The 26,309-nt window shown below is 34.2% G+C and overlaps 2 protein-coding genes across 3 annotated transcripts; one reads left to right on the plus strand and one right to left on the minus strand.

The window, feature by feature from the left end:
• The first annotated feature begins 410 nt into the window (after positions 1-410).
• Vps50 (vacuolar protein sorting 50) lies at positions 411-7,520 on the plus strand. Of its 2 annotated transcripts, none has more exons than XM_085954407.1 (3): positions 411-630; positions 1,099-1,246; positions 3,367-7,520. In XM_085954407.1, exons 1-3 carry the CDS (start codon positions 601-603, stop codon positions 6,060-6,062), a joined length of 2,874 nt encoding a protein of 957 aa, XP_085810533.1. In that variant the 5' UTR covers positions 411-600; the 3' UTR covers positions 6,063-7,520. The 2 variants fall into 2 exon arrangements, with proteins under 2 accessions (XP_085810533.1, XP_085810535.1); XM_085954409.1 differs by having other exon boundaries at positions 426-630; positions 1,073-1,246.
• A 7,625-nt stretch (positions 7,521-15,145) lies between these two features.
• On the minus strand, positions 15,146-25,698 carry LOC147066909 (uncharacterized). The gene is made up of 5 exons (XM_085954443.1): positions 25,386-25,698; positions 23,020-23,266; positions 20,737-21,514; positions 19,767-20,260; positions 15,146-16,226 (listed from the first exon to the last, which is right to left on the minus strand). Exons 1-5 carry the CDS (start codon positions 25,400-25,402, stop codon positions 15,942-15,944), a joined length of 1,821 nt encoding a protein of 606 aa, XP_085810569.1. The 5' UTR covers positions 25,403-25,698; the 3' UTR covers positions 15,146-15,941.
• Between the last annotated feature and the right edge of the window lie 611 nt (positions 25,699-26,309).

Here is a 26,309-nt window from a genome sequence, read left to right on the forward strand (position 1 = left end):
TAAGTACTTGGGTATTCTTCAATATCTTTGGATATAATAATTATACTTAGATTATTACATTTTGGTACCTACCTAATACAATTTCCTCAGATTTCAACAATTAACAGTAAAGTTCATGTCAGAACCTATCTGAAAGCTATATTTTTTTATTACTTCCATTGGTTTTGTTTCTGTCATTCAGTAAGATATTAAATTTAATATAGCTCTGTCAATGAATAGACTGCATTTTCAAGTCTTATTTTTTTTTTAATTTGAATAGTCTGATATTATATGAGTCAGACATTAACAATTAATGTAAATCAACTTATCCTAGGTACGCCTAAATTATTGAGTTTTGGTTAAATACCGCGAACTTACGCGCATGTTGATCTATTGTTATAGGGATAGTTGATCATGTACCAACTCCGATCATGGATCATCACCTTATGTTGAAGATGGCTGATTCCTATTTCGTCATATTTCAGCTGTCAAATTTGTAAATAACAATGACAGGAAATGTAAAGTACTATGGAGTGGACAGTTATTCACTCCAATTTTGTTGATTGTCGATTCAGACGTTTAAAAATCTTTTAAAGTTCTACATTTGCAACGAAACACCGTATGTACAGTATGTCCTGCGAAGAATTCAAGGTATTAACAAATCCGCAATATAATATCTAATCTCAACCGCAAACCGCTACCTATACCATTTTCTTTTCACCGGCAATTATGTAAAATATTCAGAAGTAATAAACGTTTAAAATAACGTATACATTTGAGTGACAAGCTAAATATTTTATATTCTTACAAGCATATGTCGGAAACCGTAGGTATTAGAAGTGTACCCATGAAACATAATATTACTTATATGTATACTATTGTTTTGATGTTTAAATTACAAATTGATACCTACTAAGTACTTCCTTACAATTATGCAACTTTCGATTCATTTGTTTCCATGGTATTCTCTCCTTATTCCTCCATTTTCTAAACCGGTACAATTATGCAAATAGTTATAGCGAATGATTGTTATACAGTTAAACTTCGTTAAATTACCCCACTTTATGAAGTCTTCATTTTTTTTCATAATCAGGATTGTTTGGCGCAATTGATTAACAGGTGGCAAACATGAGACCCCAATTTCAAGAAGCAAGCCGTTTAGCGGTGAACAGCCGAACCGCAGTCCAAGAAAATGGTCCGGCCGACATGGAAGTCTTCAAAGAAATTGATGATGTATATTTCTCCAATTCAAGTGACTTTGATGCAGGTAAACATTGATTATAATTAAGTTTATTTTAATGACTTACTTCCTTCCATCTACTGATAGTCTCCGAGTACCGTCCATTTTACCAGCTATTCATTGACAAGATTATTGAATCCCCTTTCATTACCATCTAGGTTCAAATACAGTAGACTCCTGATTATCAGGGCTAATGGTGGGGAGCGGCGGCACGGATAAACGAAAAACACGGATAATGCGAACTATGGTTTTTTCTTTTTAAAATACTACATATTATTATTATTATACATTTCTAAAACAGACAATATTTTAACATATTTTAATACTCATTATTTATTAAGAAAATCTGTGATTCTGGATTGTTTGCAGGCAGCTTTTAATGATTTTTTAATATCAATTTGAATTTTTCTTGGAGTTATTATATCGTTGTATACACCGTATAGTCGGGAGTTTACTGTACAGTTCAATTCGTATTTTTAAAAAATCAATAAAATATGTATATCCACAGCTGCATCAACCAATCTCACTAAAAATTCTGTCAAAAGTGGGTCCATATTGTTTGCCATCAAACAGAAATGGTGATTTGTCCGTACCTGTATATTTAATTTATTCCCAGTTATTCAAAGGATAATATTTGTCACTAAATCTTCTGGTAACCTAGGAAATAATACCTTTTACAGTGATGAATGTGTGGTAACAAGTCCACTTATTTAGTCATGTATCTCGGGTTTGAATCCCGAAACAAAGTCCCATATTGCTTTTCAAGTGTGTGTGGTCTGAGAACATACATTTAATAGGTAGGTTGAACATGTGGCTAACATCCATTTCTCATAAAAAAATCTGTTTAGAAACCTCTTCGTGAGGCAGCCAAGATCCACATTGGATTGTAGAACCAATAAAATCAAATGAATTATATAGAAAACATATGGAAATGTGAAAGGGAGAGCGAGACAGGGAGAAGACGTAGGTACACATATAAATGCAAATTCTTATTTTGAAAAATCGAAGGAATCATTTATTTCAACCGGGTCAAACTAATGATACTCTCATAATAATTTGACAGATGCTTAGAATGCGGTAATAGAGTCTGTCTTCTATAAGCTGGCGTGCCGGTTTCCCCCTCGCTTCAGCATCCATCTCATTCCCTCCTATTGAAAACTTGCAACAGTTGAACGTGATGGCATAATGCTTTCTGTGTGACGTGTACGCCAGTTTATAGAATACAGACTAGTATATCGAGTGATTAGTGTTAACCAAGAAATTTAAGGGTGATTATAATAGAGATAGGCTTCTGTAACCTACTATAACCTTAGGCAACTTACACAATCAATCAAAAAATAGAAACATTGTTAGGATTAAATCGGATCAGCAGGAGAAGTAGAAACAGTTTGGTTACGTTTGTGTGTCATGAGAATGGGTGACAATCCACCTTATTCAAGTGTGACTATTGATAATAAACAAATATATGGCAGGGGAGTAAATAATAATGTGGCTATCCATATTATATAATATTCCAACAAACATGGACGAGGAAGAATCATCAGCTGAGTGTCACCGCTTGACAAATGAACGTGTTCATCGATGGCATGCTCAGCAATGTTAGGAGACCCTTTAAAGACTCCGCCAGGTTGATGCAGCAGCTCACAGATAAATAATTGAGTCCTAAATACCAGAACACAGACAGACAGGACATACACGTATATGTTTGAGAGAGAGGGAGAAGGGGAGAAGACTGATGAGAATGTTGACAGCTGGTGGTATTGCCGCCTGGTAATATTTGCTAGTAATTACAATAATCAAGACAGGTTTTCTTTGCTTAGAAGAACATTATCAAACGATTCTCCTGTATCAAAATGTATGTTTGTAGAAAGATAGTTATCTTATTACATTATTTTATCAATCTTCCTAATCTTAAAGTTTCAATTTGATTGAAGGTACGCACTGCAATCATTGTCAATGTATTTTTGTTTTTATTATTTTAAAATACTAGTGCGGGGATCGATATCTCGATGTGTAGTGTCCCTGAAGAGTGAAGATCTTTATATTGATAAATTCTTGATATTCTCTTGTATATTAATTAATATTATCTTGAGGTCTATTTGATAAACTTCTTTTTCTTTAAGTACTAAATATTTTTTTTCTTTCAGGTCGGTATGTATTAGAACGCGCTCCATCACCACTGGACTGCATGGAAATTGAAGAAATGTTCATTAAATTGAAACGCCAGCAGCAAGTCGTATCGAGTAAGGCACTGCATTTAATATCGCAAAAGCGTGATTCCTGCGATCGAGAATTCAAAGAAATAACCCATGTCCAAAATCAATTAAACACCACCATAAATACATGCAGAACCGGAAGAAAAGAATTGAAGTCCGCCCAGACAAATTTAACAGCCTCGACATTCGGAATTTTAGCAAATTTTCGCAAACGGCAGATTGTTCAAAATCTTCTCAAATCACTTAATATGATACGAAGTTTACGGCAAGCCGAAGAAGATGTACAGACTCTGGTAAAGTGCAAGGAATATGAAAGCGCCGTCAAGTTAGTTTTGGCGGGACAGAAAGCTGCATCAGATCACGGACATTTTCGTTGTGTTTCATCTTTGGGACAACGTTTGCGTGACACTTTGGACCTGACTGAAGAGCAACTCGATAACGTGTTGGCTGGAATATGTTACGATTTCGACGGTGAAACATTTACAAAATTACAAAACGCATACGCGTTGTTAGATAAAACACAAGTAGCTATGGATCAATTGCACATGCACTTCGCGTCCGCGGTCAATAACAGCGCGATTGAAGCGTTGAAACCCCACCAAAAAAATAGTATAGGGACTGGATTACAAGCGAATGAACAACCAAAATTAAAAGACTTGTGCGCGGGCGTTAAAGATAGTAATGTCGTAGCGTGTTTGCTTGATTTATGTGATAAATTATGGGCTGTTATGTTGAGTTATTATAAAGTAGTTCAATGGCATTCCGAACATGACACCGTAAACTCTGAAAGCCCTTCAATGTCTTCGAGTGAGTTTGAAGCCAGCGTAAATAGAGAATATGTGAGGCAGAAGCTTCAAAATGGATTAACGCGATTATGGCATGACGTTCAGTCGAAGGTTTCAACGTTTTTAGTAGGTTCTGGGTTGCCTCACTATCCTTTTGATAAGTTTGTTCAAGTTTTAGGTGTTTTGAAGAGACTTATCGAAGTCGCTGAGGAATTCTGTGGTGATACGTCGGAGGGACTTCAAACATTTATAAAGACGCATAGTATAACGTATTTGAAAAATTATCACGCCAGTCGAATGGAGGTTCTAAGGATATTTCTTGAAAACGAAAGCTGGGAGGTTTGCCCTGTACGTTCAACGTTTAATATCTTACAATTGCAAGAGTTTGAAAAGGTAAAACGTCAGATAAAAGCTTGCAATAATTCGACAGATGTCAGTTTCAAATCCAAAACGCATCACGGCTTTCCTAAATCTGCAAAAACGGTATCATCTGAAGCCAGTTCCTCGCTGCATTCCCAAGACGATAGCTATTATGTCGGAAGATATTTTTCACGCGTATCCAAGCACACTCCATTCCACACCTTCCGCCGCGATAACTGCTTCGAAGATAGATTAGATTTAGAAGATGAGTCCGATGAAAAAAGCGAAGAGACTGATGAAGAAGCTGAAGAGTTAACAAGGGATTTCGTCGATGAGAATCCTACAGAAGATAAAACTGTCAAACCCACAATAAATCTAAGAAAACAGTCAACTAGTTATGATCCCGTCATTGTCACAAACACAACATTATCAGTTTTACGTGATTGCGGACAATACTTACAAATGTGTAGATTCTTAAAACCGATATCATTTGAAGTAATCATGCTGATGAGTCAGATGTTCGATTATTACCTGTATGCTGTCCATTCCTTCTTCGCTTCCGATTTAAAAGTGGCTTCGGCAACTTTATACTCCACCAAACTCAATGCTATGTTAAAAAGAATAGGTAATAACTTAACGACTGAAAACGTAGAACAAATATCGGAAGAGGACGAAGATAAAATGAAAAATCAGAAGACGTTGAAACCGACAGCATCAAATATGGTGGATTTAGTTAACCCTGAAAATTTACATGGATTATCTGAGCGCATTGTAGCAATGGAGAGCTTATTGTTTTTAGCTAAGCAATTTGAAATATTGCAGCCATACTTGGAGAGCATTTTACCATCGCATCAGAGAATAATTTTGCAAACATTTTATGAACAAACAGTCATGTCGGCTGCCGATTTAAGAATACCCGTTTATATGTGCGTGGCTTCCCAGACATTTACTGTGCGTACAATATTAATATCGATGTCTCAAGTTAATTGGGAAGTTAAAAACGTAATGTCTCAACATAGTCCGTACGTAGATCATATTGTGAGAGATATTCAAGTATTTTCTATGCGGTTAGATCAGATAAGTCAAAAGGTACCGGTTTCGATGCATGTCAGCAAGTCACTTTGGTCATCCGTCGCGAAATTCGTCATCCACACGCTCGTAGAAGGTTTCAGTAACGTTAATAAATGTTCAGATTCCGGCCGAGGGCTGATGCAACTAGATTACACACAACTGCTCTCTAAGCTCGAGAAAATATCCGGTTTAAAACCTGTCCCGTTCCAGGAATACGTAGATACGTATGTCAAGGCTTATTACTTAACCAAGAGTTCGCTGGAAGAGTTTATCAATAATCATGCTGAATATTCTGTTAAACATTTGATAGCACTTGTGAACTGCGCCTGTGACAGTAAAAAAACGCGTCAGGAATTGATATCTGTCATTGAAAATAGAGATGGTGTCGTTAATACATTAAAAACTGGCTAATCTTTTTGTTTGCATTGTTTATTGTAACATATTGAGTCTTTCAAAACTCAAAGATTAATGATTACACCTGCATTCTCAGTTCTCGGTGTTAGCAATATATGTATGTAATTATATACCAACTTCATTTATTAACACTACCTACTGTGCAAAATTACGCTAAGTAGATATCTACTTTAGATTTTTCAAAACACTCATGACTATTCATGAATAAAATACATTTTCATGAGTGTTTACGACTTTTGATGGCACTGCAACCACTTGAAATTATTTTTAAACCATGTCCGATCCTAATAGATCATATGGGCCTCCACAGAGTAGAGGTTTGTATTAACAGATTTTGTTTTTACGAGAAATTGAGGTCAGCCACTTGCTCAACCTATTAGGTCCATACCCCGACTCGCACACAAATTGAAAAATATGTGTACTCAAATATGTGTCCAGACCCAGGATTCGAACCTGGGACCCACGGCGTGATAGTCCAACGCTTAAGCCGCACGGCCACTGTGGGTGTAATATTTACAATTAACATAAAGAATTCAAACATCTGGACGGACAACCCAATCAACAAGTTTTCGAATTATTTTGTATAGCAAAGTTGTATGTGTCGAAACACAGATGCCACTGTGACGTATGCGGTACGGAACTGTTAAGCTAGGCACCATAGAACACCGCTTTGGCAGGAATGGTGTTTAAATAAATGAAATATTGAAAAATATTCTGTTTTATTATGAATAAGTAATATACATAAAAGCTTTCCAATAAACGTGGTTTATAAATTTCAGTTGCTTTTAACATTGAATTATTTGATAATTTCATTATTAATGATATTATGTTGTCCAATAGAATTATGAAAACGCAGTTCAAGTTATATAAATATAGTTTACATGAAAAAGAGCATTTTTGTTTTGAGAAAATATCATTCCATGGTTGTGTGACGTAAAAGATATTAAATATTTTAATCAAACCTTGATGATCGTCATTGGTGTACTTAATTTTTATTATAATTGAATGAATATCTTTAAAACTTATACTAAACAAAAATATTGTCAAATTAAAAAAAAACCTAATTGAGATACATCATAATAATATTTAAATGATTAAAACCATTTCAAATGTATTGTTTTAAGATAGATATGATACTACTTGGTAAATATATAATTATTAATTGCAATTGAATGACATATTATACTATTAATGTTGAAATCTACTATGTCATTTTAGTTTGTAAATATCGTAAATCCTATTGTAAACCTCACGCATACCTAGCATTTGATTTTTTAATGTTGTAATGTAAGAATTTTACGTGAAAATAGATATAAACAAAGTATCTATAGATAGATGATGAATTTTTTTTTATTAAACTTCGGATTTACGAGGTTCACAAGTTACGCCAGTGATAACGCATAACATGCATTTGTATAGAAAAAAATTATTAAGCAAATAAATATATTTAATTTTCTAACAATAATATTTTTTCTTTCTCTTAATCCATATTCTTTCTCTAGATCAGGGGTTTCCAACCCCGTGCCCGCGGAACGATTCGTATGTGCCCGCCACTATTCGACAGAGACAGAATTTTCACGCTAGCCTGACACACGCAGAAAACCCGAAGTGAACGAACGCCACGAACTAAGCCGATGAACGCCGAAGCACGTGACAGTAGTCACGTGCTCGTACCGTCCCGATTGCTTCGGCGATCATCGGCTCAGTTCGGGTTTTCGGCGTGTACAAGGAGTGATGTGCAAATAGCATTCCCCGCCTGGAACCGCGTTGTTGTCATTGTGATTGCGATTGCTGCCCCGTTCGTAATAATTATGAGGCACTGGCCAATGATATGCAATGCCAAAGGTCACATTTACATATTGATATTCTATTTTTTTATAAAATGTTTTCTTTGTATTTGTGTTTTTTGTTTACGTTTTGTAAATACATTTCTCTGTGTGTATGCAATTTGAATAATAGTTTTATTATTTTGAAACATTTTTGTTTATTATTTATTAATAAATTATGAATATAAGAAAATAAATTATGGGAAAATGAGAAGTTATGGAAGGAGTTTGTCGATTAAAAATAGGTGGTGCCCGCCACCCTACCGATATTTTAGAATGTGCTCTAGAGTACAAAAATGTTGGGAACCTCTGCTCTAGATGTAGCATATAGACACTACTCAGCGCCTACAAGAATCATTGTCACGTCCGTCAATTTTAGTGTCACCCGAATGATATTTAGCAGCAAATCCGGGATACTGTTATCCGGTTGGCTGGGCTTAAGAAATGACAGGTCAGTTTGAAACTCTTAGTAACGTGTGGCCAAGCTGTGTAGGCCCGACGTCGCATGTTCTTCACACTAGATGTGACAAAAGGGAGCACGGTGCACACTCTAATGTTCTCAATATTTTATAAAGTCGTACCATAACATTGTACACCAAGTTTTTGCCATTGATATGTTTTCAAAGCTTATAACGCCTGTACACGTGCATGGATTCACTTGCAGCAATAGTGTGTATTTTAAACTATTGCGATAATAACTGGTTACACGTAAAAGTGCTGACTGTCTCGCCAATCTCGTTCTTCAACAGTAAGCGAGATGCGATGTTGTCATTTTATGGTACTATTTGACGGGTTGTGAAAATTGGTTAACCTCAAAGAGTCTGTGCGGTGTAGTTTGTTTTTTTACCGCCAGGTTCGCCACTATTGTTCTATTGCGCAGGCGCAGATATAGAACAAATCCCAACTGTCACGTGAAAATTCAGAAGCTTCTGAACTTTTTGAAGTTATACTTCCTTTAGGGCATCTGGTAGAGAGTGCAATTGAGAGTTACGAAAGTGTGCGACAGTATGAAGTTAGCTGCGAATCAGTCACTGTATACAAATGCAAGTTTGATAGTAGAATTTTATTGTTCCGTTACGAATTTATTATTGTCGGCCATTTGCAATTCCTTTCGTAGACAAACGATTAAACGTGAGAGTGACGGTTGTTACTTTAAAAATAAAAACAACGAGAAATAATTATATAAGTTAAAGTGTATAGAAATAAACCAACGGCGCACCAATAAGCTCAAGAAAAATCTTGAGTGTGTAATTTAACAAGATAATTAAGAGTTAGTCGAAGTGTCTAGGTTATCACAAGTTTTGTTTTTGTTTTGTTACGCCAAAGAAGTGTAACTTCTAACGCGCATACATAAAAACATTTTTGATACATGCATGCAATCTTGCAACTTGCATGATAATACGTGTTTACACATGCATTTTCTTGTTATGGCCGAGATAATATGAACTGTCGGCAGTAAATCCATGCACGTGTAAACGGGGTATTAGCATCCAAATAATACTTACGGTTGTCGTCAATAGATCAGGAAAAACAATAAATGAAACTCCGTACGTTTGAAATACATTACTTTATTTAGTACAAACAAATTACAATTGTTTCATGAATTGCTTCTAAAGAATTGCATCAACGAACGCTTCACAAGAGAGGCATAGGAAAAATCCTCCATTTCAACAAAATTGTACTTGTGAGACACATTATAAAGAGTTTTCTTTTCACTTCCAAAATAAATAGTAACTTTAAAAATATTATGTACAGTAATGGCTTGAATTAAACATTTAACAATTTGAATAAACCAGTCTCAAATGCAAGTAAAAAAGAAACTATAAAATCAAGACTAAATCAACGAAAGAGTGAGTTAACTAGGTGCAGAACATAAATAATAATATAAATAAAAAATAATTCGCAACCCTTAACTGCCACCAGTCAAAAATTACATTTTGTTTTGAATTTGTCATTCATAGTATATTATTTCAAATTCATCATACATTATTCAAAAAAGGCAAGATATGGCTTTATAGATGTGACATGACGTAATGTCAATGTATTTTTAATTCGCTCTACAATTTGATGTCGTTCTCAGTTCGTCGACATTTACAAGAATTGGATGTTAGCCACTTGTTCAATCTATTAGTTCTGTGTTCTGGATCTACCCACAACTTCATAAATGGACACACTATTACAGCATACAATAGTTTTTTTTGCCAGATAATCAATTTGTACTACAATATTGCAATATCGTATTATGGAATTTACGAGTATTTAATTTTGAAGTAACAGTAAAAATAAATGTGGTTGGTGTTAACATCACGCTATTTTTTTTTGTTTAAGGAATTTTTACTTGTGGCAGTATTCAGTGTAGGGGTGCGAATTATATTGAACTATGTGAAAAACCCATCCAAGGGTGTGACAATCATAAACTAATAATAAAATTGGAGTGTCTGTCTGGACATTTATGAAACTTACACAGCTTATAGCAATAAATCAGACGATGTTGAAACACCGCAGAAAATTGTGCACATTTCGGCCGCTTGGGTCAAAGAAATATCATTTTTCACTACTTTACAGGAGACCCCGCCATGGGTGCCGCCAGGATTTTGTGTAAGGTTGTGCATGTAAGAAAACTCATTCTTATTCCACCAAATGTTGGATATTTTACGTTGGCGTCGCAGTTTATAATTTGCAGCCACCCGATAGTCCCCTGTCCCTACGACATTCATTTATTTAAACCTTATTATAATGGTACCGTTTAAGCGGCTAGTAATTCATACCTAAACTATAACAACCAAGAATATTTCGTTCATCACAGTTAGTACCTTTTACATTGACATGTTATATACCTCCTGAAATAATTTCATTTTTTAACAAAATTATACACATTAATTTTGCTACCTACGCATAGGCATCGGCAGCGTTGTCTACATACGGAGTATATTATGTAGGTATTTGTGTGACCCCACCCCAAATACAAGTAAATTTACAGTCCAGTGACATTAACAAGAAAGTGATTTCAGGAGATAGATATTGAACTATTTTTAATGTCTTGAATTGAAGTCTCTTTGTCACTTAATGTAATATGTTATTTTATGTTAAGTACTAGACGTAGGTAACTCAAAATTGAGATAAATTTCTTTGACCCTAAGGGGCCGACTTTTCACTTAAATTTGTCGATAATGTAAAATTATAAGATACTTCCCTTGCATTTAGACCTGTACATAATAATCAAATTGATTCTCACTAATTTATTCACTATAAATAAAAAATATACACAGTTGTGAATTCAATTGATTTAAAAATAAATACAATTTGATTTTACTAAATAGGTGGATACGCAGCAAACCACGCAAAATATTTTTTTTATTTTATAAAAAGAATATTAAAAATAAGTAAATAAACAAGACATGCACAAAATATATGCCCATCTTGGTCACACCATGGAAAACCGCGCCTTAATTGGACATCGGTGTGTATAAGTCTGATACAGTGATTGTTTTGTCTATATTCACGGTCTGTTCATGAATCCACATAGCGATATCACAGAAAAAATTAACTGAAGAATAACATCAGTGAATGAATGCTACTTTCATTTATTATGAATTTTTAAGTCACTCCAAGTCTCTAAAACCAAATGCACACTTTGCACCTCGTTGGACATTAACTTACGAAACGATAGAACGCTGAGCTCTACGAAAATTACAGAACCGTTCAATCTATGGCTGGCTTATGTCATATGTATTGTAAGAATGCCGGCAAAGAGGGTATTGTTTAAAAATTCAATAAGAAGCCAATGAAAGACTGTGATCGAGAAATAATTTACAAAAGGCCATTTTCAAATTATGATAAATTAATTTTTCAAAATATTGAAAATTTCATTTCTCGAGAAATGAATGAAATTGTCATTAGGCTAAGCTGCTGACCGCAACAGGAATTTATTTGTCGGTGAAAAAAAGCCTTGACTAGAAGAGCTAAAAGATCTGAATGGAATTTCTTAAATTTGTCAATATAATTTATTTAGCCGGATGATTTAAAAAATGAAAAAGAAAAGGTTGATGAGAAAATGTAATTTCGATATCTCGAGAATTCTTGAGGGATTATAAAACCGAATTCTTGAGAAAAAAATATTCTTGATTTCGAGAATTCTCGAATCTCGAGAAATGAAAAAAGCCAAGAATTCGCAAGCTCTAGAGCCAATCCATAAGGAGCAGGGAAAAAGCCAGTCCAAAAATTCGTAAGCTATCCATCACAGCCGTATACTTGGGGTACCGAATTGAAAAGCGTCCATTTTAAATAGTTGGAAGAGAGTTGTTATAGGAAGACAAGAACCATTATGGACTGTCACCTGATGATGATATAAATGGCAAGATTAGTACACACATACTTCAGAAATACTCCTGTTAGATAAAAAATAGGTGCCTGGTGGGACTCATCGGATTCCGGCCACTGTACTTTGCCAATTTAGCCATCCGCACCGTACCTGATTAAGACGAAAATTAACAACTATGCAACTAAAGTGTTTTTCAAATCTCGGCACCTATTTTTTATACATGTTTCTGAGGTGATTCCGAATATTATGTTTTAAAATTTTGTGAATTATTCATTGAATGTATGTTTAGTACGTTGAAAAAATAAGATTTTATGTTTTAAAAAAATTCGTAGGTTGTATAATTGCAACTATTTCAAGCTGCCCACTAATAACTGAGGTACTGTGGATTAAACGAATACAAGTGCACTGGTAATAAATTCTATATAATAAATATAATATGTAACTATTTTCAAATAATCCATTAATACGATTCCAAGAAAAAAAATGATATTTCTCCATGTTTTTTAGTGTTTGAAGGAATACAAGTTAGGCCAAAACCATTTTAATGAAGATATGTAATAAGAATTTATACATTATGTCCATGGGATATAATCCAATGTAAGGACCAAAGCTCACTGTAAGCGCCACCTACGCCATGCACGCCGCTTCCGGTGTGCTTTGGCCCTTAGGAATAAAATGCTTATGGTTATTCATACAGAGTGGTTACATGTTTGAACCCTTGAATTGATAGGTATGTTGTGATGTGAAAACGACTCGCTTAATCCTCCATACGTCAGTTCTTTTCTTAATTTTTTTCCATTTCGCCTATTTATTGAACACATTTATGAGTTGAATGTTGCCTGATCACAGTATTTTCACAAGAATTACGGTCATCGAACACTAAAGAAATGCACAATGTCTAACAATAACTAGGAGTAACAATACATTATTATTAGCAATTTCATTGAAAACTTTTTGTTTTGCCCCCCCATCTGCATATCGCACCCCCAGAAAAAAGTCAAAAATGCCATCTGGCAAAAGAACCGTTTGAGGTTTCAAATATTTCATTAATATTCAATGTACACACAGGAAAAATCTGGTTGTGTAAATGAGCACTTATTTTCATGGAAAAACATGTCTTTTTAACTAAAAATCTTATTTTTCTTTCAAGCTTAAGAAATGGAAATACTTTTAATATTTCTGAGTTACGACAGTATTGTATTACGACATGTTTCATTATTAAATCGTCTTAGTTTTTTTAAATAGCTTTTGGCGTCATTGCGTTTTGACAATACATACTTAGTGTTACTGTATAAAAAGCTTTTTTGCTGACACTATTTGAGTATGAAAGTATTTTACTAAAATAGCAACAAAAAAAAACTAATCCAACCACAACAAGTCTAAAATGAAAATGTCTGATTTATGACAATATGTAACTTGGGATGCGATATAAATCCATTGTAAATTCTCAAAGGGTCATTCATATATGACGTCACGCCCTAACGGTGGAGAAGGGCATGGGGTTTAAAGGGGTTGTTGAAAATGTGATCAACAAAATATGAATCGACAATTTCCAACGAATTAAAGATTTTATCAGAAAATATCAAAAATCGCGTAACATCATTTATTAGATGACCCCTAATGGCATATTTATTTTCATCATGATTTTATAATCTTATAGGATCAACAGTAAACAACGTTAATTACTACACAATTTGTAAACACTCGGGAGTAACTAGTAAGATAACTCGCCACAGTTGAACGATTGAGCGTATATTTACAGAAAAATGATTATTTCTAGCTTACCTAAGAAATAGGTATTATAACGTTGAGTTATAACGCATCTATATTATCTATATAATAATAATAATTACAAAATTGAACACTATGTAAAATATTATTTCATACATAATAATATTGTAATTATTGTATTACAAAATAAAATAATATTATTACAATGTCATAATTATAGTACGTAAGATTTAAAAATGAACATTTAGAAATCTGACACGGTTAGGAATTAAGACATAGTACGATAAAGGTAACTAAAGTAACAGTTTCACAAATAGTTCACACGATAGAATTATTGATACACAATATCTTTATTTGTATAAAATGATAAAAAATTCAAAACATCAAGACTTTGTGTATTAATTATATACTTAGTATTCAATGGCCATATATTTATTTGTTTTAAAGACAACCTTATACTTTATTTATATGGCATTAAATTGATAAAAAAATGAATATAGAAAAAAAATTATGACTTATCTGATCTTTTGATACATATACTGGGAAAAATTCAATTCAGTCACTCCGTCATATTTATTGATAAACTGAATTGACTTCTTCAATTTTTTTGTTTGCGGACTGATCAGAATTCATTGGTATTCATACTTGTCTTACCTTTTGTTATTTTAAGCTTTAGATCTAAGGTTAAGAATCGCCAGCCTAGTAAGAAAATGGGCTTTTCATTGACAGATATAAAACCGTCTTGATGTATATGAGTATTCATAATAATCAACAAATTCCACAATTCATCGAATGACGATAAGTTTTAATTTCCATATAATCAAATGGAAATTGTTAGTTACAGTTGAATGAATAAAATACAAAATGGTCCGATTCGGATTGTACTACTTCAGCGGTGGCGAACCTATGTTACGTGTGCCACCTCTGACACATGCGGAAATTCTGCTGGCACATGAAAGAATATTGTAGTTAGATTATATGAAATTATTTTCTTTTAAATTAGATAATATTCTATTAGATATAGAATGTTCAATCGTCTCAATCACACTAGCAATACTGCATCTGTTGACAGAGCTGTGGTTATTATGAACAAGCAACTAATTTAAATGGTTTTACGCCGGTATTTGCCTTGAACAGGTATTTGATTTTAAGTGGTCAAATCTGCCTGTATATAATAAGCATCTTCCAGTAAACGTTTTTTTGTGATCATCCGTTCCACTTGTAAATGCACAAACATCGCATCTGTACAGTTTTTCTCAGTAAGTGTGTTTTGAAATGGATAAATTTGCTTGTGATCAAACATCACATTTAAATGGATTTTCAATTTGTTGTGTTATTCAATTTTCTGATATGTCATGCATGCATAAGAACAAACATCACATTTCAAAAGTTGCAGGAGCGCTAGTACATTCACAATATTGCTCCTAATTTATATGTTCTATGCCACACGTTATTACAAATATTTTTAATAGCGTTTTTTTGGCATATGAGCATAAAAAGGTTCGTCATTGCTGTACTATTAACGTCTTCAAATGATTTTCTAATTATTTGTTGGATCAATTCGATGGGTATGAAATTAACTCCATACGTGATTCACGCACAGTATTAGACGTGGGATACTTTTCGAGAAACTGAAGAGAAATACAAGACGCATGGTCGTTTCTATTTACAAAAGTGTAAACTTGCACAACGAATGACAAACAATAATATTGCCCCGTAAATTGAAGCATTTTTCAACTAGGAGATCTGAAATTAATCTACCTACCATACATTTACTTAAATTTCAAGTTTACTTCGATCGTTTTTTCAGTACGACCAATGGTTTGGCTGATGACTCCAACCGTCATTTTTTAAATGAAGGATAATATTTTTTTGGTTATTTGCGTTGTGTCAGCAAAAGTGTTTAAAAAATAATTAAGTGCTTATTTGGCGATTCGTTTCCATCTATGGCTAAGCCATTATTTGGGAAACATGGATGTACAAACGCTGAAAATATGATCACTTGAAAAATATTTGTGTGTGCGTTGAATCATCTTTAGTGAAAATTACGAAGGGATGCGTCGCTTTATGCCGCTGCATTAACTCCTGCGTTGAGAATGGTCGAGCGCAGACATCGCACGCGTGCTGTACAGGCTGTACTGCAGGCGTGGGGTGGGATAGCAGCGCGGCGCGCGTTACCCGGGTGGTTTCAGATGTGGTTTCATTACTGCGGCAGTGTAGACGACGGTGAGATGAAAGCTCGCTGCGGCATGACATGTTCTCTTCGCATCTGTCGCATTGGAACTGAAATCGGCAAGTATAATTCGGTTATATTATTAACTATTCAGTTCTATGGGTACCTATATCATAGTCCAGTGATAGCGAACCAATGGAACGCGTGCCACTAGTGGCATGCAAGATGATTTTGCATGACACGCGAATGTTTTCTTTGAAAAGAGAAAAAATACAAAAAAAAATTTACAATATATTATATAAGTAATATTAAAAAATAATGGCAACAATGTGTATTTTCTTCTATTTTTTATATTATTTTTACCAATAATATTTACAAATCGACGCGCAAACGGAAACGACGAAATTCATGCATAAATGAAAGATAGAATTATATAAAAAATAGCAGGCAAATACTCTTGAAGAAATAGCATTACGTTTAATCTAAATATATAATTGCATATATCTTAGGCTTTATGCGTTATACAAAATATTATCGCACCACCACATTAGGCGGCAAGAGAAGCCGCGAACCTTTGATTTTGATCGATTTACAATGTTTGAGACGTGAGACCACTGTAGTGAGAGAATGCCTCACCTGATTGGAGCAATTCTGGTGTCAGTTTGGGCGTAAAGAATCAAACTAAGTAATACAGTAACCACCAATTTCATTGCTACCCAAAAAATGGCTGTAGTCGTTCAAATATAACAGCTGCTTGTTATTTCGTCTCAAACATAATCGCTAAAAATGGAAAACTGTTCAATGATGGGGAATATATTATGAAAGAAGCGTGGTTAAAATGCTCCCACAATAGGTGCCCATACACTTACAGATTGAATAGCAGGTTGAACCTGGCACAGACAATAACTGTACATTAGTGGGCACACCACAGAACAGTTCAAACTACCCCATTTAAATATGTCGAACTGTCAACAGACGTGCCCATATACGTACAGATATTGTCTGTGGCAGAGCAAGTGTCAAAAACTGTGGAGGTTAGGTTTACGGAGATGATACGCAGGGGTAGTGTTTAAATTAGTTTTAAGGAAGGTATACTTGAACAATATTGATACACGAATAATTTTACTTTGTTAATTTATTATAATAATATATAATTTAATATAATATAATTGTTTTTATTAGAAACAAATTGACATTAAATACACACAATGACGTTGGTAAAATAAATCATGATTTCACTAGTGGATTGTGTATTTTATCGATTCACAGAAACAATATTATACACATTCATGTAAATATATGATCTATAATCTTTTCTTTTGAATAAATTATTCCCTTTAATGGGCATATGAGTCAGTATTTATCTATTTGGTCATATTTTTAGAATATGGTAATATTTATATATTGATTTCATATACAATTTAAACATGCCACAAAATTATATTTACATCAATCATTAGTATAATAATTAATTATTATGTTATTATTAAATATATAAGTATGTAAATTTTATTTAGATTTACTGACATTGTCATTCACAATTAGGTATATTAATTTATGTTGTGAACGTCTTAAATTAATAATTTGTAATATTGACTATATAAAATAAATTACGATCTCCGCGTACATATTATTTGTACATTATTAATAATAAATGAATTTGTATTTTATAACAAGCAACACCAGCCGCAACCGAATCGTCCAGTATATTCTACATTACACCACAAACATCTCGTGTCACCCGAAAATTTTCGGTGAGTCAAGATTCCAACAGTTTTACAATAACACGGGAGTGGAGGGTCGCTGGCAGTTTGAACATGGCAGACATCTGGCGGTCGAAAACAGTTAGTCTATGGGCGCAGCAGATATATCTACCAAAGATAACTGTATGGCCGCCATTACGTGTTAACTGGCAGGAAATGAGTCTACTGGACGCCAAGAAAATTGGACGCCGCACTGTCGTAGACATGTAAACAGAACGTAGACGAGGAATTTTAATCATTTTGTTTCTACTACTTAGTAGTTTTAATTCATTTTACTCTTAACATAATGTTTTTTATTGCGGATTGAGAATTACCATGCTTAAGGCTTTATATAAAAATAAAAAACTCTTCTTTCATTGGAACTTAAACATATGCACGATTAAATCATTATTTACGTGTGGATACTTAAATTCTCACCAACTATCAAATCATAATATAATAATTTAAATATAATTAATAGTATTGAATATTTTTTTTAAAGTACCTATAAGTACCTAACGTCTATTTATTTTTGAATTGCGTGGCGTCCAGTTGTCCCGGCACCAAATCGTCCTAGACCCTAATTGGCATGTTCAACCTGTTACTCAAACTGTACGTGTATGGGGACCTACACTCTTTGAATATTTTGAAGAGAAGGAAAAAATAATTCAAAGAATAAAAGGTATGCCTTCGGATAAAAACACGGTGAAAGAATCTCAAGATCTCAATTGTATTTTTTAAACTTTTAACATGTAAATTCTTAAAAACTTTTATTTTTTACCCCACGAAAAACTGGTTGGCACGTCAGACAGTCGAAAAATAACATTTGGGAAATTTTGGCACGCATGCTTAAAAAGGTTCGCCAACCATAGTCAATTACATGTCCGATCCTAATAGGATCATAATATGGGCCTCCAAAGTGTGAAGGTTTGTGTTAACATTTTTTTTATATTTTTTACGAGATATGGATGTTACTCACTTATTCAACTTATTAGGTCCATACTGTTGAAAAATTGAAAAACGGTATGCGTATCTGCCAGACACAGGATTCGAACCTGGGACGCACAACATTATAAACCGACGCGTAAGCCGCTTGGCCATCGTGAGCACTATGAATTACACTTACATTATTGAAAGAAAAAAACATCCCCTGTAACTCATCGGGTAGAGTTTCAATTTTGTTGCGTGTGCTAGTCGCTAATTCACTATTTTTTTTTATTATTTTGAATGTTTTCCCCTGAAGATTTCATTTTCAAATGTAATATTAAAGTGATACATCAGTGAAACGGCAAATAATTTTCAACTATAGGCGCGATGAAATTTTGGACTCGCTCGCATTCTGAGAGAGAACGTCGAGCTGGAAACACGTCACTTTGTTTTGTGATGGCGACGGGCGTATTAATTCTTAAATCGTGTAAAGATGACTAAAAACGTTTACCCATTTACTTTAAAAAGAAAACATGTCGACGAATATATTATTATTGTTACTAATAGAACAATAAACAACATAAAATGGATGTATGTTGGATTTATATGACAAATTATATTTCGTTTGGCATGCGTCATTTGCACCCGCGACCCACAATCCGCGCATCGCTTAGCCATCATGATCTTTTTAGACCGTGCCTCAACTGAGGTACAGCCTTAAGCAAAATATTTTCTTGTGAATATAAATTGAGGCGGTCAGAGCAGAAGTGGTGTAACCCACAATGTTCCCTAGGGAACCTCTTCCAATGGTTAACTCTGTTTAGACTTTTTTGTGGGTTACGCCACTCTGACGTGCTCTGACGGCCTCAATTACTCTAGATTTTATTGTAACTTTCATGGTATGACAATGTTTCACATTCGACGAATCAATACCATAGAAAGATTTTAATAAATGAGTTTGAAAGATATAAAAATAATTACCTTATTCTTATTTTTATGTTGAGCTTTGTGATTGGTAAGTTGCCCAAGAGTTGCGCATCCTTTTCCACACTCCCGGCAGGTGAACTTGAATTTCACCGGAGAAGATTTCTTCCCTCTGGTCAGTCTGGGCTCTTCAGCGGCTTCATTGATTTCGATGACTTCCACTGAGGAAGAGGGCGCGACTTCCGGTTCAGGGGGGAGCGGGACCTCTTCGATTTTTTTTTTGACGATATGAGTCCGGCTGTGTCTCGCCAGAGCCTTCCGTCCTGAAAAAGTCTTTGAGCACACGCTGCATCGGTATTTGGCGGCGATGATGGCGGCGTGGTGGAGGCGGCAGTGGCGTCGCAGATCGTCTCGTCGAGTGACCACCTGTGAGCAGTATTGGCAGCCTAAGCCCGCGTTACGATGCGCACGCATGCATGATAGCACCGAACTCTTCCGCCTGAAGCCCTTCCCGCAGTTACAAGAGTACATGCCGTCTTTTGCCTCAATATCTGTAAACAAAAAAAAACATTTGCTACTGCCAATCAGATCATTTTTGACAGAAAAATATGTTTCTTTTAATGTAGAAACATTTATTGGCAGAAATGGTCTAGAAATATCGTAATGCAGCAGTGTCATGTTTCTGTCTACCATTATTTTACAGTCGCGTACACTGTCAATATCCGACATCACGTTAAATGATAATTTAACATGTTTTTAAAATGATATGTATAAATATAATGCCGTGTTGTTTTTTGATCTAGTGGAAGAGCTCAATGGGTTGTTTCTTATAAAAAATGTCTGTTCACCGCTCTGTGGAGACTATGCTCTGGGTGAAAATTGTAAATTACTTTTAAAACTATGATGTAGAAAAAATCTACAAAGTATTAATTTGTAGGTAATAGCATTTACAGATGGCATAAACAATTATATTTTCAATAACAGTTAATAAAATATAGTCAAACAAAAAGAAAAACATTAAAACCACCTTCGATAGGGAGAGCTGGCTCTCGATCAACTTCTGTGATGAGGTGCTTAGATGTATCCTGTACGGCGTTATGTGTTTTCTGGTGCCTCTGGAAAGTGCTCATGCTCTGGTAGCGCCTGTTGCACAGTGGACACTCAAATCCCCGCGGCGCCAGCAGATCGCTGATATCTTCGTTGAGCTCTCGCAGCTTGGTATGGTCGCTTCTGTATCCCAAGATGAGCTCTTTGGACTGCCTCGCGCCTGAGATTTGAGCCAGCAAACTCTCCGACGGAACGATCGTCTCCACTTCGGAAGCCCCCTTCGTTAACATCATTTCCATTTCATATTTGCCATTCGAAAGTTGGAATTCGCTGTTACTTTTAAGTGAGACAGGAACGACTTCGGTAAACTCTTTTGGAATATTTTCGCAATAATCATTAGCCATGCCGTCCATCTGCAATAAATCCTGCTGATCGTCTGTCTCTTCTTTGATAGTGGGCTTTTCTTGGTCTTGTAGTTCCAGTTGTATACTGTCATCAAGCTCTCTTTCAGTATACGATTCATGAAAATCGGCATCCATTTCCAGCTTCACATCTATCTCGTCAGTAGGATCTGTCAATCTATCTGACAAATATTCTAAAGTGATTTGGCTTTTAGGAAGCTCCTCGGAACTCAATGGTGGGAGAGAACTGTCTTCCAAGTCAATATTTTCATTGTAGTCTTCCGCCAGAGGTTCATCTTTTACTTTCAATGTCTTGTCGGGGTCATAAAATATATCCATCTCATTTTGGCTGTTGGTCTAAAAAAATAATTAAAAATAAGAACCGACAATAAATCACTAAGGTTTTTGATCAGTTAAAGAATGTTAATATCTATTTTTATTATTAATTTATCTCACAATCTTCGAGTACCTATCTTCAAAACCCTTTTTACAAGGATCTATTGTAAACCCTTGTAGAAGGCAAAATAATGCAATGTCAAAAAACACTATGAGTTGCCTCACTAAGATACGAATAAAACTGCAGCACCACAAAAACCACTAAAAAAGATTCATTAAGGGCGGACGTGCTCAGCATGGGTCAAAATGGAGCTTTTTTCTATTTTCAAAGCATGGTCCTGGACATTCCGTAAACATTGTAGATAATCTATTTATATAATTTTGAAGCCTTATTATCCTTTATATTTATTTTAAATATTTGATGACTGCATAAAGTATTTTTATTACATAAAATAGTACTTATTCTTTCAAACTTCTCGCTCTGTTTTAGAATATAGTCATATTTTAGTACATAAATGTGCAGTGGTGTTAAGATTTTTTACATTTATTAATTTTTTAACGCATTTATAAAACCATCAGTAAAATTTTTGTCGACATTATTATAGTGAAATATTTACGATAAAAAATTATATTGATAATCTCTGTGAACCCAGATTTGACAAGTAACCATAAATTGACAAACTATAATTGAAGTAGAGAGTAAAATGATGTTAACATGCGTGTTTGAACATGTACCTAACCGAATTTTTTTTTTTTTTAAACGGTATAAAGCAATCATTATTTGTAGGATGTTTATCACACTTGAATGGACAAAGACATAGCTTATAATTAGTATCTTTAGAATTATCTTCAAATGTGTTAATCTTGCACATTTTTTGAATAATAAAATGCCTAATTCTTGTCAAACTTGGGATCACAGAGATTATCAATATAATTTTTTATCGTTATTTCACTATAATAATGTCGACATAAATTATACTGATGGTTTTATAAATGCGTTTGAAAATTAATAAATGTAAAAAATCTTAACACCACTGCACATTTATGTACTGAAATATGACTATATTCTAAAATATTAGAGCGAGAGGTTTAAAAGAATACTATTTTATGTAATAAAAATACTTTATGCAGTCATCAAATGTTTAAAATAAATATAAAGAATAATAAGGCTTCAAAATTATATAAATAGATTATTTACAACGTTTAAGGAATGTCCAGGATCATGCTTTGAAAATAGAACAAAAGCTCCATTTTGACCTAAGCTGAGCATGTCCCCCCTTAAATAACTGATATTTTCAATCTTCTTATAGTGTTGAAACCTGGACCCCCAGAGAATTTGATAGGAAGAGAATCGACACATTCTAGACATGTTGCTGGCATAGGATGTTCCTCTGATGTTCTCGCCACTGGCAGATATACGAATTTAAAATTTAATGGAAAGAAATATAACTTGAAAGAGCAAGAGATTAAATAATTCAAAATTAAAAAAGAGTGTGATGAAAAGAAATACTTATTATAAATTTTACCTGATACATTTCACCGTCGACATTGTCCAAGTGCCCTGGTGGAATGTGAACAATTTCTTCTTTGATTTTGATAACACAGACAGATTCTATTTCTACATCTGCTAGGCCATCAATTTCTTCATACCTTGGGATATCAGATTCTTCAGCCACTGAGCCGTCCATCTCTTCAGAAACTGCATCGTTCAATTCAGCAGTCACTGTGGCCTTTAATATTTCTGACATAGAGGCATTTATTTCCCCTTGTACTCTGGAATTATGTATTTTGTGTGTTAGCAGAATATAGTTATAGCGCCTGTACACGTGCATGGATTTACTTATTACGCATTTTAAACTATCGTGATAATAACTGTTTATACGTTAAAGTGTTGACTGTCTCGCCAATCTCATTCTTCAAGAGTAAGCGAGACGCGATGTTGTCATTTTATGGTACTATTTTGACAGGTCGTGAAAATCGGTTAACCTCAAAATGAGTCTCTAGGCGGTGTAGTTAATTTTTTTACCGGCAGGTTCGCCACTATCGTTCTACTGCGCAGTCGGGTGAAAATTCAGGAGCTTCTGAACTTTTTCAATCCATGCATGCAATCTTGCAATTTTCACAATATCTGTTTACACATGCATTTTTTATTATGACCACGCGATGATACATACTGTCAGCAGTAAATCCATGCACGTGTAAACAGGGTATAACACTGATAAGACATGAACGCAGATTTGCAACAATAACCCTATAACAATGTATGCAACAATTTTTCAACCGAATTCATCTGTTTACGAAAGAATGAAACTTGTAAAAGTGGATCCTGACAAAATAAGATTTCTATTGACAGGATTGTTGAACACACTACGTCCACTTAATATATGGCACCTATTGAAAAAGACATTTTATCCAATGACCGCTGATGAAAATCTCTAGAAGGCATACCATAATATCGTCGCCAATACTGCAAGAACACTTAATATCTTGAACTGCGAATATTTTACAGGAGAGACAAAAAACCATTTTACATTTTTGTAGAAAAATGGTTTTTCTCTCCTTTGCGGAATTCAAGATAAGTGTTCTTGCAGTATTGGCGACGTTATATGAAAGAGAAAGTGAAAAAAGACTAATGATTAAGTTGCTGCAGTTATTTTGCAGTAAAGATTGATTATTCTATCTATTTACCTCTTTGTGTGTTTTCTAAATACTTAGGAACTTATTTAATGTGTATCTGTGGCGATCAACAAGTCCTGTGAGAACAAACATTCATCATCAGAAAAATCTGTGCCTTCAATTTAATCTCGAAAATATTATTTAATTATTTTTATATACGTTTTTCACAAGCCGTCAGCGTTATTGGTTAGTACATACATTTTCCTAGTATACAAATTTCACATGAATCTAATTACCAATTGCAAATAAGAACTTTTACCTCAGTAATATTAAAATGCATTTCGCACCGAAGGCATGGGATACTCAGTATCAGCATTATTCAATCGTGAGGGGTTAAATAAATACGCTATCACGATTAAATGAACATCTCACTCCGTTTTTATCTTGATCGTGTAACAGTCACTCAATATCGCCAAACCTTGGGCTACTACCTCACTAGTTTTTATATCATGTATTATTGACTTTATTGTACCTATGCAAACCGCACTTGTCAATATGTAAATACATTCGCCATCTCGGTAATTGTGCCGCAGAGGTGGACACGAGCTTTTATAATTTTTTTTTACGAAAACAGTTTATTCTCTGTAGACAATTATAATAAATACCTTTTTTTGTCAGCGCATCGGTTTTTCGATCCAATAATCGTTAATTGAAAATTTTCATACATTTTGATACAACATTATCACAAATTAAGCTTATATGAGGTAATATTAGGTTAGATTAGGTTAGGTCTAAAAAGAAAGTTGTAAAATCTCAAGTACACTCTGCGGCACATTTACCGCCATCTCTATCAGCAACTACAAGTCTTCATAATCTGCTCCTCACGTCATCAATCCTCATCTCCATACACACCTGCCACGCCAAATATCGTTCACTGTAATCTTCATGAGGGTATAACATCGAAGTACAAGTTTTTAGTAAATTATATATCTTTCTTCTTTGTTATATGGCTCAGGACAGCTCACCACTAATGTATACTAATTAATCGGGGAATACTTTGGATAGGTATGTTCACACTGTAATTTCGGAATATTGTTTAAAATGTTTTCTATTATTGTATCACAGCCATTATAAACCGGAATGCCAAAGGAGCATAAATATACCTAGGCATATTGATTTAACCTGGCTTATTAGGTATGACAATAAACTGACAGCATTGGTAGTACTTTTGTATATAATGCAAATGGTTTCACATAATAGGACTAAAGATTCTTACCGCTCTTCGTCCTCCATGATTGAAATGAGTGTTAATAAATATAATAGTCAATTAAATCGATCTCAAAATATGTAACATTAACCAATATCGACTGAAAGTCGAGATTTGTTTAAGTGAGATCCGGCCTGCATTGTAATAATAATAGAATTTTGGAAGTCTTATATCTTAAAAACTATGACTGAACCAAGAATGATAATTCATTGCAATGGTAAATATGGATATTTTTTATTGAAAATATACTGATAATCAACTATTTGATTAAGGATTCATGGCAATAATAGCATAAGCCCAAGATAGCTGTCATTTCTGTTATGAATTGTTTTTATTTTTATTTTATTTTTATTAGACCTTGCAACAACATTCGTTAACGGTCGGCTTACGAATAAAAAAAAATATTGTTTATACGTGGTTTTTAATGGTTTGAAAAAGTTATTTATTATTATTATTATAGTTAATATTCTTTTTTTAATGTCTACGTAATATACAGAATTGTATTTTAGCTAAAAAAAATATTTACATAAAGTGAAATAGGTATTGAATTAAACAATTTAAACCAATGACATAGACATCTTTTAATTTGAGCTTTAAGATAACGTACCTATCTAAATCAAATCAAAATCGATAATAATCAAAGACATTAGCGGCCTGCACACACACAATCTTGTCTGCGTGAAAGTCTCGTGTGCGCGATGTCGCACGGGAATGATCGTGTCTAAAGTCGCGTAGCAAACAGCGGAAAGAGTGGGGTTGGTCGCGTCCAATCTTTCACGCGTGCCGTACCGTCGCTGTAGGATTGTTTTGTCGAATAGAAGAAATGTTCACGAGACGAAAAACAAATTTCATAGGAAATCCTATATTTAAACACATGGAGATATTTAAATTGTTATTTTACAGCATATGAATGATGTATTCATTACCATTACA

Source organism: Rhyacophila brunnea, unplaced genomic scaffold (genome assembly GCF_057557595.1).
Source record: "Rhyacophila brunnea isolate RB1 unplaced genomic scaffold, BYU_Rbru_1.0 scaffold_4, whole genome shotgun sequence".
Lineage (NCBI taxonomy): Eukaryota > Metazoa > Arthropoda > Insecta > Trichoptera > Rhyacophilidae > Rhyacophila > Rhyacophila brunnea.

What these genes read in the sequence shown, in the direction of transcription:
- Vps50 (XM_085954407.1), top strand. Translation starts at nt 601, where the DNA reads ATGTACAGTATGTCCTGCGAAGAATTCAAG. An exon ending in TGTCCTGCGAAGAATTCAAG is followed by an intron (nt 631 to 1,098) that starts GTATTAACAAAT and finishes ATTGATTAACAG; the next exon opens with GTGGCAAACATGAGACCCCA. An exon ending in TTCAAGTGACTTTGATGCAG is followed by an intron (nt 1,247 to 3,366) that starts GTAAACATTGAT and finishes TTTTTCTTTCAG; the next exon opens with GTCGGTATGTATTAGAACGC.
- LOC147066909 (XM_085954443.1), bottom strand. An exon ending in TCGACGGTGAAATGTATCAG is followed by an intron (nt 21,515 to 23,019) that starts GTAAAATTTATA and finishes TTATTTTTTTAG; the next exon opens with ACCAACAGCCAAAATGAGAT. An exon ending in AACATAAAAATAAGAATAAG is followed by an intron (nt 16,227 to 19,766) that starts GTAATTATTTTT and finishes TGCCGATTTCAG; the next exon opens with TTCCAATGCGACAGATGCGA.